Source organism: Oryctolagus cuniculus, chromosome 3, assembly GCF_964237555.1.
Source record: "Oryctolagus cuniculus chromosome 3, mOryCun1.1, whole genome shotgun sequence".
In the NCBI taxonomy this organism is placed as follows: domain Eukaryota; kingdom Metazoa; phylum Chordata; class Mammalia; order Lagomorpha; family Leporidae; genus Oryctolagus; species Oryctolagus cuniculus.
The window spans coordinates 7,627,033-7,644,285 of NC_091434.1; the positions used below are offsets into that span (position 1 = coordinate 7,627,033).

At 65.5% G+C, this 17,253-nt stretch overlaps 1 protein-coding gene across 1 annotated transcript; it reads right to left on the bottom strand.

Moving 5' to 3' along the window:
• Window positions 1-264: 264 nt before the first annotated feature.
• Window positions 265-3,277, bottom strand: PTMA (prothymosin alpha). Its single transcript, XM_002712451.5, has 5 exons — window positions 3,015-3,277; window positions 1,588-1,659; window positions 1,228-1,321; window positions 1,038-1,111; window positions 265-952 (listed from the first exon to the last, which is right to left on the bottom strand). The coding sequence occupies exons 1-5, from the start codon at window positions 3,057-3,059 to the stop codon at window positions 905-907; spliced, it is 333 nt and encodes a 110-aa protein (XP_002712497.1). The 5' UTR covers window positions 3,060-3,277; the 3' UTR covers window positions 265-904.
• Between the last annotated feature and the right edge of the window lie 13,976 nt (window positions 3,278-17,253).

Sequence of the window (17,253 nt, forward strand, 5' to 3'; positions counted from 1 at the left end):
GGGGAGCCAGGACAGCAGACACCACGCGCCACCACCAGGGGGAGCCACTGCCTGGCGGAGCCACAGGGCGAGGCCTCGGTTCAGCCTGGGCTCTGCGGAGCCGTGGCCCAACAAGTGGCCGGGGCTGCGGACACCTCCTAGGCCTGGGCGTTGGGACTCCCGTCGCCCCAGCACAACCTGTAGCAAGCAGCCCCCCAGGCCCCCGGGGGACCCTCCCAGGTCCCACCCCCCTCCCCAAAGAAGCAGGCAGAGACAGCTCTGTTAGAACAACTCAGCAAAATAAAATTCCGGTTTATTGTTGGACAACATTGTTTCACACATACATCAAACAGGCCAAAAAAAATAAACAGCAACTTCATAGACAAAAAAAGGAAAAAAAGAAACCTTTTATCTTTGGCCTTTTTAACCATCTCATACAAACCAACTACTTATAGTACAGCTAAGTACATACACAAAAAAAGTTACTGGAATGCTCGGAATAAGATTGTTTTTTTGTTGTCGTTTTTGCTTTTTTTACAAGGTTTTTTTTCTCCTTTGAGATTAGAATGAACATGGTCACACCACAAGTAAAGTCAGAAGTAGGACAGAGGACGCTCGAAGGCTGGTCTGGTCATCCGAGATCATTAAAAATGGCTGACCCCTAACAATATGTACAAAAATATAAAATGTAAATAAAAAATACAAACAAATTTTCCTTTTTAAAGTACTTTTAAGAAAGAAAGCAGGGCCTGGAGTTTGGTGCTGTCCCTCCCCTGTTGCGAATTCACTGGGTTTGTGGGCGTGAGCGCTGCGTCCGCAGGGGCGCGGGCGGCCTCTACTCGGAGGTGACCACGTTGGGGGAGACGGGAGTGAGGGTGGAAGGTCACGGCGGCCTCGGGTTCACGGGTGCCTTCTGCCTTGCGGTCTAGTCATCCTCGTCGGTCTTCTGCTTCTTGGTGTCCACGTCGTCCTCCTGGGCAGAGACGCGGGGTGGCACTCAGCTCGGGCCTCGGACACCCACAGGCCCGGAGCCCGCCCCTGCCCCGGGGGGCACCCACCTCGTCATCCTCAGCTGCCCGCTTGCCTGTAGCCGCCTCGGCCTCCTCGTCTTCGTCTCCGTCCTCTTCCTCACCTGGGGAAGGCCCAGGTGAGCGCCGGATGCCGGCGGCACTGAGTCCCCCCAGCCCCCCAGCCCAGGGCCAGGGCTCGCGTCTCGGCCGTGCGGCCGCCCTCCCCGGGGCTACTCACCATCGCCCTCTTCCTCCTCCTCTTCCTCCTCGCCACCTTCCTCCTCTTCCTCGTCTACCTCGTTGTCCGCCTCCTGCTCCCCGTTCTCCTCATTCTTCCCGGGAATGAGACCGCGCGTCAGCGCTGCCGAGCGGACCCCGGCCCCTGCCCGCCGCCCCCTGCCCCGGCCCAGCCTCGTCCAGCCCGGCCCCCGCCGTCCTCCTCCCCCGAGCGCGGGCGCACGCTCACGGCGTGGCCGCGGCGGAACGAGACCCGCGCGTCAGCGTCGCCGAGCGGACCCCGGCCCCTGCCCGCCGCCCGCCGCCCCCCGCCCCGGCCCAGCCTCGTCCACCCCGGCCCCCCGCCCCGGCGCACACTCACGGCGTTGCCGTTGGCGGGGGCGTCTCTCCCATTCTCCGCCTCCTCCACCACTTCCTTCTTCTCCTTCAAGTCCTTCGGGAACAGGGCAGCCGGGGCTTAGCGGCCCGGGAGTCCCCTCTGCCCCCCGATCCCGCGCGCCCGTCCCGCGCGCCCAGCGGCTGCGCAGCCCCGAACCCGCCGGGCCGGGCGGACGGCCCGCACCTGCACCCGCCCCCCGCCGGCTCGCTCCGCCCCCGGCCCGGCGGGGACGGCGACAGGTACGCGCCACAAATAAGGCCCGCGACCGAGGCGGGCGCCGCTGCGGGGAGACTCCCGCCCTCGGCCGCGGCAGGACCCTGCACACCGACCCTGGCCCCCGCGTCGTCGAGGGACGCCCCCCGCCCAGGGCCAGGCAGCTCCCACCCCGGCCGGCCCCGCACTGCACCCGGCCCGCGTCCCGGAAGGCCCCGCGCCACCCGCGCCCCGCCAACTTCTCCCGCACGAACGCCCCGGGGCACCTGCCGGCCCGGACCCCGGCGCCGCCCGCTCCCGCCCCCTGGCGGCCGAGGCCCCGGGGAGCGGGTGGGGGCGGGGAGGTCGTGGCGCGCGCAGGCGCCACCCCCGCCCGGCGCACTCGGCGCGGGCCTCGGCACGCACCGCGCGCACGGAGCACGTGGCCCGGGCGGCCAAGTGCACCCCCGGCCCGCGGGACACCGGGCCCGGGGCGCCCCCCGCCGCCGCCCGCGCCTCTGCATTTGGCGGGCAAAGTCCCGCGGGAGGCCGCGCCGGAGTCGCGGGGATGGAGACAGCCCGCGCCCCGGGGCCGGCGCCTCCCGCGGGGCTTCACCCCGCAGGCCCGCGGCCGCTGAGGCCCCGCGCCCGGCCGCGGCGCGCTCCGCCTGGGGAGTCGCCCCTGGGAGAGGCGGAGGTGACGCCAAGGTGACTCGCGCCGGGCCCCGCAGGGTGGGGAGCGGGAGCGCGGGACCTGGGCGCCGGGGCCCCGCAGCTGCACGTCCCGCCGCCGCCGCCGCGCCCGGCGCGGGCAGCCCCTCCGCGCCCCGTCCCAGCCCGCCCGCCACGGGCCCGCCGCAGCGCGCCAAACCCCGGCGGCCCGGCGCCCGAACAAAGAGCGGCGCGGCGCGGCCGCCGCCACTTCCCGCAGCCGGCCCGCGCTGCACACGCGCCCCGCGCACTTCCGACTCCCGGCGCGCTCGAGTTTCAAAGTTCCTCCCGCGCGCCCCTTCTCCTCACGCCGCCGGCCGCCGGCCACACAAGTTCCGGGTCCCCGCCGCGAGCCCCGCGCGCCGCCCCGGCCCGCACCGCCGGCCACGCCGCCCGCCCGCCGCGCCGCCCCCTCCCCCGCGCACACAAAGAGCGGGACGCGCGGGGCCGCCGTCGCCGTGAGGCGAACCGCGGACCCCGAGGGCGCGGGCGGCGGCCAGCCTCACCTTGGTGGTGATCTCGGAGCTGGTGTCCACGGCCGCGTCGGACATGGTGGGGCACGCCGGGGATCCGAGGCAGCGGACTCGAGAGAAAGCGGGCGTTCGGGGGCTCTGGCGACAAAGCTGCCGGAGTCCGCGGCGGCGGCGGCGGAGGCGGATGCGGCGAGCGGGGAGCCGGGCCCGGGAACAATGCAAAGATGGCTTTTCAGAGCAGCCAGTGGGGGACTCACGCGGCGCCAGAACCTTTAATATAGATTAGTGGGCGGCCCTCGGCGCCCTCTGCCCGCACGCTATTGGCTGAGCGCGGGGAGCGGGCGTCCGCTCATTGGCTCGAATCCGAACAATGGGCAAGCGTGCTTAAAGCGGCAGTGCCTCGGCGCGTCCCGCGCTGCGCAGTCGCCGGCCGTCCTGTCATTCAGGGCGCGAGTCGGCCGGGGCTCGGCGGCGCCGCCGCGGCCGCGGGGGAGGGGCTGCGCGCGCGGGCGCGTGCTCGGGGCGCGCGCTCCCGCCGCTGTTTTCGCTGGGGCTGCTGACGCAGAAAGCCAAAGCGCGGCAAAGCGGCCCGCCCAGCCCCCCGCGCCGCTGCTCGGAAGGAGGGGGAGGGGAGCGGCGGCCGCGCACGACGGCTGCCAGCGAGGGGGAGGGGAAGGGGTGCGGGCCGCGCTCGCCCCGGGCTGTGCCCTGCGGGGACGCCCGCCCCCGCGACACCACAGCCGGGCCCCGTCGGCCGGGCCCCGTCCCCGCGCGAGTGGACGGACGCCTCACGACGAGCGGCGGGCCGCCCGCGCGCCCCGGGCCGCCCCGTCCGCGTCTCACGTCGCCCCCTCCCGCCCCGGCGCCCGCGTCCCGAGGGTGCGGGACCGTGACCCTGTCGCCCCCCGCCCGTCCCTAGACGGCCGTCCGTCGCCCGCGCCAGCCGACGAGCGGGCCCCGTGCCAGAGACGCGATGCTGGGTGCGGGATCCTGCCCTCGAGCGGGACGACTCCCGCGCTTCGCAGCGCCCGGCACCACAGCCATGGGCTGCGGCCGTCGCCGTCGCGAAGCCCTGAGGGCAGCCGCCTCCCGGGGTCCCGCCCGGCCATCGAGTCTGCCCCCCTCCCGTCCCATTTCGGGGCTGCGACGAGTACGGGGACACTGCGGGGAGGCGGGCGGAGGGCGGCCGTCCGTCAGACAAGCTGGGGTAGTCCTTGGGGGCTCCTTGAAATTTGGGGAGCCATTGAGGGGACCACGCGGAGCCCCGAGAAGGGAACCATCATGTAGCCACACTCAAGATGGCGTCGAGCTCGGCAAGCGTGGCGTGACGTGGCGATCCAACCCACGCACACGATCCGAAAACCGTACGACAGCCGCTGCTAATCGCCACCGCAGCTGACTGTCGAGCTACGAAGTCTGCTGTGTGGAAGCAAACACTGGAATAGGTGGGAAGGTAGTCCAGAAAAATGCCTGTGCCACACACAAGATGGCGACAGATGGCGATCGTCCCTGTGCTGCCAGAAGGGGGCGCCCGACACGGTAGGCGGGACTCCGGAGAAACGAGCTCGCACTGGCTGAGAGTGGCGGGCGAACACAAAGTTGACGCTTTGCGTCCTGCCATTGGCGGACGCTGCCGTCCGTCTCCTGGGGCGGCTGATCTGGGAGTGAGGAAAACCCGGAGCCTGGGATCGTGGAGAGAGGACGGATGCCAAATTTCCGCGGGGCTTGAAGTCTAGGGCGAAAAGAGAGACGGAGGCGCCCTTGTGTGCTTCCCTAGGTCACGGGCGAGCTGGTCCCACCCCCAGCGCGAGCCCCCCACCCTGGGCTGCGCTAGAAACGGGCGCGCAGCCCGGGCGCCCCCAGGCTGGGTGCCCTCCGCCCCCTGTCCCGCACGCGTCGGGGCCGCAGCGCCTCCCGCGTGTGCCAGTCTGGCTGCGGGCCCGTGGGGCGCTCCCGGGAGACTTGACTGAGGGGCAGGTGCCGCCCCCCCCCCCGCGCGCGCGCCCAGCGGGCGCCGTCCGGTCCCGGCGAGCCCCCGCCCTGGCCCGAGGCGCCCCCGGGCTGGAGGTGGGGTTCTCCTCGGGGTGGGCGCGCGCCAGCCCTGAGCACGCTGCGGCCGGTGTCCCCGAGGGCCGCGCGCCCAGCCCGCTCTTTGTTCGGCGCCCTCGCTGCGGCTGTCTGTTCCTGCACCGCCGCCGCCGCGCCCGAGCCCCAGCTCTCGGGCCGCCCGTCCCCGCGCCGCCGACACGAAGCTCCGGTTCCTCGCCGGGGCATTGTTCCGGCCGCGGAACCGGGAGGCGGCGAGGGCTGGGCCCGCGCCACATCTCGGCCCTGGAGGCTTCCTCCCCGACGGGACGGGGAGGGGGGCGTCGCCGCGGCCGCTGTGGGGGCTGGGTGAATGTGAATTTCCCTCGGAAAGCTGCTTTGCCTGACCTCGCCGGAGCACCCCGCTGTGCTTACAAAATGGGTGCGCAAGGCCCAAGGCCACCCAGTTACGCAGGCACCGCAGGGAGCCTTGTATGCTTACACGGCGGGGAGGGGGGGGGCACGACGGGCTTGAGTGGACCCCACTGATGTTTCTTGAGTCAAAACCAGCTGAAACCCACTTCTGCCGGTTCCAGCCTCTTAACACGGTGTCCACTTGCTTGTCACAAATTGAAAAAGTAGACGCAGGGGGTATAGTAAGGTCCTGGAGCTGCGGTTGGCGAAAGTGGACTCCCTGGCGCCTCCTCTCCGGGGGGTGTGGCTCTGGCCGCCCCTGCCTGGTGGGGTCCTTGGGCCCCTCTTCTGTTGCTGCAGGGGCTCTTCATCCAGCCCCACCCTGGGAAAGGTCCAGCCGCTGCTCCCCAGGGTGCATGTGTCACAGGTCAGGTGCTTGGGGGCCTTGCCCCTCTGAACCGCGGTGCCCTGCTGGGCTGCATTTCCGGCCCAGGTCTGAGCACTGGACTTGGGTGAGAGGCCCCGATGGCCTGCAGGCCAGTTTTGCTTTCAGGGAATCGTCACGGGGACACCTCTGGGTTACCTGCATTCCGTCCACCAGGCCCACAGACCTGTCCCTGCCCAGCCCCGGTCACGTTTGTCTCAACTGCCTGCCCTGTGGGCACTGAAATGTCCAACCTAGGCCCGTTCCTCCGCTGCTCCAGTGTGTTCCTAATTGCTTAGCTCGCAAATCTGCTTGATTCTTGGAAAACCAGGCCAAACTGTCCATGCTGGTTACAACTGCCTGGGTTCGACGTCCGACCGGGTCACAGGTGAGCTGTGTGCAACCGGCTTACCTGTAACACTGGGCAGGCATGACAGTACCCACCTCGCGGGGTCCCTGTGGGCACGAATGAGTTAATGTGCAGAAATGTGCAAAGTGTCTGGCTCATGTAGCGGGGAGGTGGCCGTGCTCTGGGGACTCCCTCGTCCAGAGGCCATCTGTACCTGAGTGGGCTGGTCTTCCGTGTCTGCAGGGCTCTGGACAAAGGAACAATGTCTTCCACAGCTTCTCCCCACGCTCGGTGGCAATGGAGGGTGCTGGCCGTTGGGTTTCGAATCCTACGATGCGGTGCCCGACACGCTTGGCAGCCCCGCAGGCCTCGGAGGAATGAGAGCGAGCCTAGGAGGCCACTGGAGTGGGCCCAGCCTCGGACCCCGCCTTCCCGCCCTGGCAGAGCCCAGGAGTTTCAGGCTGTGGCTTCCTCGCCCAGGCGTAAGGGCCTTCGAGCTGCCAGGGGCCTTTCAACCCTCCCGCCTGGCGCGCCTGGCGGCCTGGATTGCGTAAGAGCCACCCCCCCCCCCCCCAGCCGCCCTCTCTGCACACGTCCGGGCCTGCCCGTTCTCCTGGAGAGCTGGGCCAGAGGCCCGGCTCCTGGTCCCCGCACAGGTCTGGCCACCCCGGGAGGCTCCTGCCTGGCAGGGAGTGGGTGGGTGGGGACCATCTCTGGACACTCAGAGCCGGCCTGCAAGCCGCTGCCAAGGCCTGTGGAGCCCGGGAAGGAGCCAGGGAGGTGAGTGTGCCTGCGATACCTTGGCGGCTCTGGGAATCCCTGTCCCCTCCACAGGTCCGTGCCGGTGGCACGGCTCACGCTCCGTGGAGTTTGGCTTAAGCTTTGGTTACCATTTGCGAGTGGGTGGGCCCAGCCTCTCAGTGGCAGAAGGCGCTGCTGGGAGGAGCGTGAGAGCTGGCACGCACCTGGGCGCTACCTGGGAGAGCGGCGCACCTGAGGCAGGGCGGGATGCCTCTGCGGACCAGCGGACTGGGCTGCAAACCTCCACCCCCGCCCCTCGCTGCCACCTGCCCCCACCACCGCGCCATGGGAGGCCCCCAGTGAAGTACCAGGCCGGCAGGCCCAGCCCAGGGAGCTCACCCTTCCCTGCTCACCTGAGACAGTTTTTTCCACCTCCCTCCACCGCAGGCAGACAGGTCCCTTCCACTCTTGTTTGGGGTCACAGGACCCGCCAGGACTTGGTCCCCTCTTAGCTAAGGGGCACACACACCCAGGGTGACCCCGTCCCAGCTTGCCAGGGACGAAGGGGCCTCGGGCTGCAGCCAGCAGACTCCGCGGCAACCCGGGGCGTGTTTGTCGGTCACTGTGGTCCGGTCGTTATTCGTGCTGGGAAGAATGACATTCCTGAAGGAATCTGTAACCACTGCCAGGAGGAGGCCCACGGCCTTGGATGCAGCAACGGATGCTGCGTGCCCTGCCCTCAGAGCCCGGGGGCTGGAGCTGGAAGGACCCCAGAGCATTTGGCCAGCACATGGCACAGCGGAAGGATTGAGGGGCTTAGGCAGATCACAGAGAGCCGGCGGCAGCGGGACCTCCCACGTGCTCCGGGAGGCCTGTCAGTCGCCTCCCAGCCTGGAGGGCTGCTCACAGAGACCCACTGGTCTCCAGATCCGGGCGGGGATCCGGGCGGGCAAGCACTTCTAGTACCCGGAGGAGATGTCTCAGGCTCATCTCAACAAACCTCCTGGTCCAGGGGTCCCCGGGGGGCCGAGGGGGCTCAGAGAGAGGAAAGCCGGCGCTCCTGTACCTGAAGGGGCCGCCCCGGGCTTTCCCCAGCTGTAGCCAGCTCTCCAGAGCCAGCGCGCAGTCGGGGCCAGGCCTGGCGCCGTGACCCCTGACCGGCCGCCCCGTGCAGATCTCTTCCTGGCCGTGCCGCCTTGTTGCTGTTGGGATGCTCCAAGCGTTACCTCAAGGCCTCAGCTGCCGGCAGGGTCTCCGAACCCCCAGCTTGCTGAACGGAAGGCGTAAGGCTCAGATCCCAGCAGAGCTGCCGTGTCCACCCTGACCTGGACTGCTCAGGGCGCGGAGCTCTGGGGTACCGAGTCCTTGGCCAAGCAGGGCGGTGTGAATCACCTCCACATTAATCCGTGTCCTCTGGGGGCCTGCGGCATATGCTGGAGGTTTCCCCCATTAAGAGGGCTGGAGGCAGGCGTGTGGTGCAGTGGTTAAGATGTGGCTCAGTTCACTTGTATCCCATGTCCGAGTGCTGGGTTCGAGTGCTGGCTCCGCTCCCAGTTCCAGCTTCCTGATGTTACAGGATGCAGCAGGTGATGGCCCAAGTAGTCCCAGCTGTTGCAGGCATTTGGGCGGCGAACCAACGGATGGGAGGTCTCTCTCTGCCTTTCAAATAAATTGTAAACATGTAAGGGCCAGAGTTGTGGCACAGTGGGTAAAGCTGCCACCTGCAAAGCCGGCATCCCATATGGACACCAGTTCAAGACCTGGCTGCTCCAGTTCTGATCCCGCTCCCTGCTAATGTGCCTGTGAAAGCAGCAGAAGATGGCCCAAGTGCTGGGCCCCTGCACCCACATAGGAGACCTGGGAGAAGCTCCTGGTCCTGGCTTTAGCCTGGCCCAGCAAATGGAAGATTCTCTCTCTCTCTCTCTCTCTCTCTCTCTCTCTCTCTCTCTCTCTCTCCCTTTCAAATACATAACATAAATCTTTTATAAAGAATTTAAATTTTATCTTAAAAAAGGAAATGATTGCTCAGTTGCTCCTAGTATCGCACTAAGTCCCCTTCCCGGGGCATTCTCAGTACCACAGGAGAATGGAGGTGACCCCAGCCTGTTTCACCGACTGCACCTGCCTGCAGGGGGGCGGTGGGAAGTGTCCAGGTGAAGACGCTGAGCCCAAAGCCTGGCCCTGCTCCGGAACACAGCCCCTGGTCCTGGCCCTGCTCAGGAACGGAGCCCCGGGCCTGGCCCTGCTCAGGAACACAGCCCCTGGGCCTGGCCCTGCTCAGGAACACAGCCCCTGGGCCTGGCCCTGCTCAGGAACGGAGCCCCTGGTCCTGGCCCTGCTCAGGAACGGAGCCCCTGGGCCTGGCCCTGCTCAGGAACGGAGCCCCTGGGCCTGGCCCTGCTCAGGAACGGAGCCCCTGGGCCTGGCCCTGCTCAGGAACGGAGCCCCTGGGCCTGGCCCTGCTCAGGAACGGAGCCCCTGGTCCTGGCCCTGCTCAGGAACGGAGCCCCTGGTCCTGGCCCTGCTCAGGAACGGAGCCCCGTGGTCCTGGCCCTGCTCAGGAACAGAGCCCCTGGGCCTGGCTGCTCCACGCTCCACACCGCCTTCCACCCCACCCCCACCGCCACTGACATCAGCCCTGAAAACTCAGAGACCAGGGCAGCCAAGAGTCCTTCCTGGTGCAAGGGGGTCTTAGGTAAGAGTTGGGGAGAGAGCCCAGGGGTGAGCGAGGCCAACTCCAAGCAGAGACGTTGTCCATCTCCCCCTCCCGCCTCACAGCACTCTCGAGCTCCTGGTGGGCAGCAGCGCTGGGTTTGAACCCAGGCAGCCTGGCACTGCGGCTGCTGCTTCCTTCACTGCCTGGGTCAACAGTGAGCCCACGGCTGGGGCCGGCACTGTGGCACAGGCGGTTAAGTGCCACGTGGGGTGTGGCATCCCGGATGGACAGTGGTTTGAGTCCCCACTGCCCCACTTCCAATCCAGCTCCCTGCTAATGCACCTAGGAAGGCAGTGGAAAGAGGCCCAGGTACTGTGGCCCCTGCACCCAGGTGGGAGGCCTGGAAGAAGCTCCAGGCTCTTGGCTTCAGCCTGGCCTGGCCCAGCCTGAGTTGATGCGGCCACTGGGGAGTGAACCAGCAGACAGAAGATTCTCTTTAACGCTGCCTTTCAAATAAATAAATCTTGAAGAAAAAAAAAGAAGCTACCCCACCCCCGTCAGGTCTGGTCCCTCACAGCACTGGGGCTCCTCTGTTGCCGGTGAGGACTTCCCTTCACACGCTGAAGCCCCCTCCGGGCACTGGTGGCAGAGGGCAGGGTGTTGAGCAGCTGTGCGTTACCCAAGGCAGCCAGAAAGCCTGCTAAGCACCAGGTACTCCGCGGCGTCCGGAGACAGGTGGGGGCCTCTGCCCTGAACCCTTTCCCAGGCTGGTGTTCCCGATGGCCTTGCTCTAGGGCTGCAGACCTGGAAGTACAGCCCTGTGCAATGCTCCTTTTAAAGGAAGCCATGGGCACCAAGGGCAGCCCCTCCTCTGAGGACCGCCCCTCGCCTGCCTCCTCCAGGGCTTGGCGCTGCAAGCCCTCTCACCTCTGGCAGGCGCTGTGGTGCGGCAGGTTGAGTCACCTCCCGGGGTTGCCGGCATCCACATCAGTGGATCAAGTCCCGCCTCCCTCCCCTCCAGCTTCCTGCTCTGCACCCCGGGCCCATGCAGACCAGGGCCCCAGTCCTTGGACCTCTGCCATCCATGGGGAGGACCACGATGGAGTTCCTGGCTCCTGGCTTTGGCCTGGCCCACCCCTGGCTGTTGCAGTTTTTTGGGAGTAAAGCAGTGGACAGCAGATTGATTCTCTCTCTCTCTCTCTCTCTCTCTCTCTCTGCCTTTAAGATAAGTAACAGTAGATAAAGTGTGATGGAGGTCCCAGAAGTCTTTTGGTATAATGCACTGGTTAACTAGCTGGGAATGTATGCAGAATTCCAAACATCATGTTGCACCCAATAAAGCAGTATCAATTTAAATAAATAATAAAAATGTTTTTTAAAAAAATCTCTTGATCTTCAGCTGCCATTTATTTTTACTGGGAAGAGCTGAGCTTCTCCTGAATAACTGCTTTCATGTTTGCTTTATGGTCTCTCCAGGTCTTGCAGCTGAAGGCGTCTGTCTGGGCGGCAGGGAGCTCAGAGCCCCCCTTGGGTATTAGCTCCCAGCTCCACTGCACCCCAAGGCTGACAGCAGCACCTGGCCCTACCCCAGCTCCCCTGGGGCTCCTCCCCTTCTTTCTTAGCCCAACTTTGTCATTTTTTTCCCTGTTAAGTATTTCTATAAATTATAGAACCGAGGCCTAAATTAATTAAAGTGGTGATTAATTAACCAAACCAGAGCCCTTTATCCCAGGTTCTGTCATTTAACCCACACTAACCCAGGGAGGCGGCCCGCCGTGGGGAAGAGGAGCTCCGGGGGCCACCGCCCCCAGCCCTCCCCAGCACCCCCACCCTACAGAGCTTGGTGGCTCTGTCCCTTCCTGCATTTCCCCTCCATCCTAGGGTGGGGAGGGGCGGGGTGGGTACTTCCCAAGAGACTGTCAAGTCCACTCTGCTATGCACGGCAGGTTAGGCTGCCACTTGCAGTACTGAGGCATACCCTGTCAGAGCGCCAGTTCTAATCCCAGCTGCTCCACTTCCAATCCAGCTCCCTGCTGACGGCCTGGGAAAGCAGCAGAGATGGCCCAAGCCCTCGGGCCCCTGCACCCACGTGAGAGGCCCAGATGGAGTTCCAGGTTCTGGCTTTGGCCTGGCCCAGCCCTGGCCATTGTGGCCATTTGGGAAGTGAACCAGCCAATAGAAGATAGCTCTCTCTCTCTTTCTCTCTGTCACTCTGCCTTTCAAATAAATAAACAAATAAACAATTTTTTTTTAAGTTCACTGCATTATTTAGTCAGGGAGGGGTGGCAAATCCACCATCCCCACCCCTGCCATGGTGTCTACCCCAAACAGTTCGGCTTTGGCCTTTGCCTCCACACAGACGCACCTGGCCCTGGGGATCAGCCCAGCCTTAAGGAAGCCAGTACCATGTTCCCAGAGCAAGCAGGAGAGGCCCAGACCCCACTGCCCCTTCCCTGGGCCCCTCGACTTGAGCATGCCGGGCTGGGTGCAGGCCAGCACCCTGGAGACCCAAAGGCAGGCTGCCTGGCAAGCCCTAGTCCACAGAGCAAGCTCTCCAGGGCGGGCCTGGGCCCCGAGGGGCTTGCATATCCCAGTGGAATGCAGTGGCCCACCCCCACCCCACCCCTCCCCTCCCCACCCCCGCTGCGGCCCCCCCCCCCCCCCCGCACTGAGGCTGGGGGCATTTGTGTTGAGCAGAGACCCGAAGCTTTGCTGGGGTCAGTGGGAGCCCGCGGCACCACGGGGCACGTGTGAGCTTTTCCAGAAACTTGCCCACAGTTTCTAACGCGGCGGTGGTGGCCCCCGGCACACAGAGCCCCCGACTGCTGCTCTCCAAGAACGCACGGCAGCGCCCACGGGTCTGCACTGGGGGGGGGGGGGCCCTCAGGCATCTGGAGGTCTCAGGGGGTCTGGGGACTTGGTGGCCCCCTGCCACTGGACGTGTTGGCCTCTGGGGCCCTGAGCTGTCACCCCAGACTCCCCGGAAGCAGACTCACCAGGGCCACCCTCTTGAGGCCATGTGACTTGGTGTGTGTGTGCGTGTGTGTGTGTGTGTGCAGGGCCACCACGCCCACAGTCGTGCACCGGGAACTGGGCTGCCTGCTGCATCTGGCTGCTAGCGTCCCTAGCTAGTCTGGCAGAGAGGCCAGCAGGAAAGGCTGGGTGGAAACCACACCTGAGACTCCAGGAACAAGTTTTGAGGGCCCTGGCCACGCATGCTCACTTGTGCAAATCCCATGGTTAAAGGACTGTGCCTAGGCGGGCACAATCTTGGTTAAGCTGCTGCCTGTGATACCGGCATCCCATAATGGAGCGCCTCTGAATCCAGGCTGCTCCACCTCCGATCCAGCTCCCTGCTAATGTGCCTGGGAAGGCAGCAGAAGATGGCCCTGCACCCGCGTGGGAGACCCGAATGGAGTTTCAGGCTGCTGGCTTCAGCCCAGCCTCCCCCCGCTGTTGTGGCCATTTGAGGAGTGAACAAGCAGATGGGAGATTCTCTCCCCCGACTCCCCTGTGTGACTCTGCTCTTCAGAGGAATAAAATCTGCCTCTCTTTTTCTAAATCTCAAACCACAGTGCAGCCACTTGAAGGGGAATTGATGGATTGATCCTTTTTTTTCTTAAGACTTTATAGTTTTTTTAAAGATTCATGATTCATTTTTATTTATTTGAAAGGCAGAATTACACACACACATGGAGGGGGGAGAGAGAAAGAGAGAGAGAGAGAGAGAGGAGAGAGAATATCTTCCCTCCCCCAAATGGCTACAACGGCCGGGGCTGGGCCAAGCCAAAGCCAAGGGCCCAGAGTTTCTTCCAGGTCTCCCACGTGGGTGCAGGGCCCAAGCACGTGGGCCATCCTCTGCTGCTTTCCCAGGTGCATTAGCAGGGAGCTGGATCAGAAGCAGAGCAGTTGGGACGGGAACCAGCGCCCACATGGGATGCCGGCAGTGACCCAACCTACCGCAACACAACACCAGCCCCTAAATAAAATCTTTTTAAAAAATCAATACAGAGCCGGCGCCGTGGCTCAATAGGCTAATCCTCCACCTTGCGGCGCCGGCACACCGGGTTCTAGTCCCGGTCGGGGCGCCGGATTCTGTCCCGGTTGCCCCTCTTCCAGGCCAGCTCTCTGCTATGGCCAGGGAGTGCAGTGGAGGATGGCCCAGGTGCTTGGGCCCTGCACCCCATGGGAGACCAGGAAAAGCACCTGGATCCTGGCTCCTGCCATCGGATCAGCGCGGTGCGCCGGCTGCAGCGGCGGCCATTGGAGGGTGAACCAACGGCAAAGGAAGACCTTTCTCTCTGTCTCTCTCTCTCACTGTCCACTCTGCCTGTCAAAAAAAAAAAAAAAAAATCAATACAAAAGAGCCTGTGCTGCCTGGCCCGACAGAGGCCTGGATGGGAAGCAGGCCTGGCACAGCGGAGACGCCAGCAGAGAGGCGCACGGCAGGTGCACAGTAGCCACAGCACAGCAGCCAGCTCCTGCCAGGGGGCGTTTCCAGGTGTGGCCAGATGTGAGTGTGTGCCCGTGCACCCGTGAGCACACGCCTGAGGCCCTCACAGCGGGGTCCCACCTCGAGGCTGGGTCCAGGGCGTCAGCTTTGCTCTCCCTTGTGTGAGTACTCTTCTATATTTTTAACTTTTCAAAATCGTAAGCATGCGCCCATGTACACGCACACACACGACTCCCTGCCCAGAGCACTGCCCCGTGCAGGCGGCAGGCACTGGCACAGGGCCATCTAAGTGTGAGAGGGAATAAGCAGCGTGGGCCTGCCTGAGCGGTTCTGGAGGGCTTCCCAGGGGAGGCATCCTTGAAGCAGGGACTTGAGGATGAGAAGTGCTGCTCCAGGCAGGGCCTGGGCTAAGCATCCAGGTGGATTCCGGGCCTCCCCTCTTGTGGTTCCTCCACGCCCCTTTCTCCAAGGGTCCAGAAGCCCAGGCCCCGAGGTGTCCCCACTTCCCTAACCACCTACTTTCCTCTGCCGAGCCTTGCGCTCTGTTCCAGCGCAGGCCTACGTCATTGGGCCCACGTCTCTTTCTAGAAGTTTCTGCATCATCCAAGCCAAGGACAGAAAGGGTTTATGGCGCTAACCTGGTCCCACTCCCACTGTGGCAGGTGCAGTCCCTCCACGGCCGCCTCCTGGGGTCACCCCACCTCCGCCCAAGTCCCTGCACCCAGGTGAGCACCCGAGGGAGCACCCATCCTGCACCCACACTGGGCGTCCCCGGGAAGCCTCCTGCCGTGTGGAGGTCCCCGCAGTTCCCGCCTGCTGAGCCGCTCCCTGCCCCGGCTCCCCTGCAGACCCCACAGGCTGGGGCGGGGGTGAGCCGGGCCTCCTCCGCTCCGGGTGGCCTCAGAGCCATCGCCGGCCTCTTTTGGCAAAGGTGGGCACGGGAGGAGGAGGAGGAACCGAGCGGCCTGTGGTGAGGCCACGCGAGCGCAGTGGATGGGGGGGATGGGAGCGGCACACACGTGTGGACGGAGCGCTCTGGGCACACCCGCCTTGGGGTGGGACCTGCCGCTGGCCTGGGGGAGGGGCACCAGTCCCGGCGGAGGAACCTGAGGACGTGTGGCTCAGAGACTGCATCCAGGCAAGGGGCCCGGGTGGGAGTTCCGATCTCCCGGCCACCCCGCTCTCTGTGGCTATGGCAGGTGGGCTGTCAGCGGGGACAGGACGCCCCAGAGGACCAGGGACCACTTGAGGCAAGGGCCCGGCTCACTCACCCATTCCTCACCCACCCACTCATTCATTCACCCACCGCTCATTCATTCATTCATCCGCACATGCGCTGAGCACCTGCCTCCCGTTGGGTGAATGAATGAGGCGGGGTCACCGGGTGGGGGTGTGAGGGGCTGCTCGAGGTGCTGCCGACCTCGTCTGCATCGGAGGCTGACAGCGGCCAGGCCCTGGGCAGGCGGCCAGAGCCTGCTCTGCAGGCCAGTCCTCTGCTTTCCATCAAGGCCAGTTAGTGGATCCCAGAGCTGCAGCTGAGGGGGCAGCAAGAAGACACAGGAGGAGGGGGGACGACCACGGGGGCCGGGCCCGCTCCAGGTGCCAGGGCACTAAGGGAGCAGGGGGATCTGACGGGGCGGGGCAGGCCGGGCCGGGCACAGCCCCAGGTCCCAGGCCTGCAGGTGCAGGTGGCCGCCCCAGAGCAGAGAGCAGCCCGGCACACAGGGCGCCAGGGGCAGGTGGCCCAGGCCGGTGGGCTGGGGGCAGGGACTCCACTGGCCTCCGGCCGGCCCGGCCGGGGTGAGGTTGTGAGGAATGACTCACTGGCAGCGCCGGGAGCCTGCAGGCCTCTGCGCTCACTCCCTGAGGACTAACTAATTCACTTGGAGTGAGGCCGGCCGCTAATGAGGACAGCAGGCGGCTTGGCCCTGCCGAGCCCCGTGTGCGGCTGCCCACTGAGCAAGGGGGCCCTGGTGGGGGGCAGGAGGACCCACCCCCGCCGCAGGCTTGTCCTCCGCAGGGGCAGAGACCCCCGCCCTGGGGCCCACGGAGCCGGGGGAGGAGCCGGGGGAGGAGAGCAGGTGCGCCACCCCTGCTGGGCGGCGGTGGTGCCCCTGGGGGGTGCGGGCCAGCCAGTCCTCCCTGATGGCGGAGGAGGAGCGTCTTGCTCAGCCATGGCGTGGGGCCAGGCCGAGGGCTCGCCCTACCAGGAATAGAAACTCGAGTCCCCGAGAAACAAACCACTTGCAAAACAAGGCCTCACATCTGGCCAGGCCCTTCCTGACGCCGGCTGTTTGCTGATGGCACAGGTGGGCATTCCGGGGCCGCCCCGGTCCCCTCATTCTCTCGGGGCGCAGGGCTTAGTGAGCGCGTCCCACACAGCTCTCTGGCTCTCTGCTGGCGTCTAAACTCTGCCCAAAGCCTCAGCCAGGGAAGGCCTCAGCCCTGAAATCTACATGCAAGGTGGGGCTAGGGAGAATGCTGTTAAGACGGCCCATTTTACAGATGAGAAAACCGAGGCTCAGGTTAAATCACTCACCCCAGGCTCTTACATTGCCAACAGTAGAGGGTCGAGAAGGTCTCTGGACTCCGGGTTAGGGTGGTGGGGAGTGGGCCGGAGCATCTTTCCTTAAGAGATCCAGGACCTCACCAACAGCTATGCCGCTGGAAAGACAGCCAGGGCCGAAGGCTTGGCTTGGGGTTCTGGGGGCCCCTTCCCAGGGAAAATATTCACAAGCTCTCGGTGTGGGGGGGTGCGAGCCTGGGCTTGGGCGTCACGCCGGGAGGGGGCGGCTCGCAGGGCCCTGGGAGCTGCTGGCAGACCCGGGGGCGGCTTCCGTGCCAGGGCTGGGCACCCGCTTCAAGCCCGGCTCCTCTCGCGGCCCCCGCCCCTCCTCCCGCCCCGTCGCCGGGGCTGGGCCGAGCGCCACCGCACGAGGCCTGCGGGGCTCGGTGACCGACTGTCCGCAGGGGGAACAAAGGGGACCTGGCTTGGAAGGGCAGGTGGCGACCACGCGCTCTCCCTCCGCGCCGAGCCGGGCCCGGCGGGAAGGAGCCTCGGGCGCCCTCTGCCGGCTCGGGGGCTCCTCGCGCACGGAGATGGCCGCCGGGGTTCCGTGCCCCTCCCTCCGCGAAGGCCTGGCGGGGGGTGGGGGGCGGTGGGCTGGGCTGTGTGCAAGTGACAGGATGGTCCCTGCGTGTGCACCTGCG

What these genes read in the sequence shown, in the direction of transcription:
- PTMA (XM_002712451.5), bottom strand. Translation starts at nt 3,059, where the DNA reads ATGTCCGACGCGGCCGTGGACACCAGCTCCGAGATCACCACCAAG. An exon ending in GGAGGAGGAAGAGGGCGATG is followed by an intron (nt 1,112 to 1,227) that starts GTGAGTAGCCCC and finishes GGCCTTCCCCAG; the next exon opens with GTGAGGAAGAGGACGGAGAC. An exon ending in GGGCAGCTGAGGATGACGAG is followed by an intron (nt 953 to 1,037) that starts GTGGGTGCCCCC and finishes GTCTCTGCCCAG; the next exon opens with GAGGACGACGTGGACACCAA.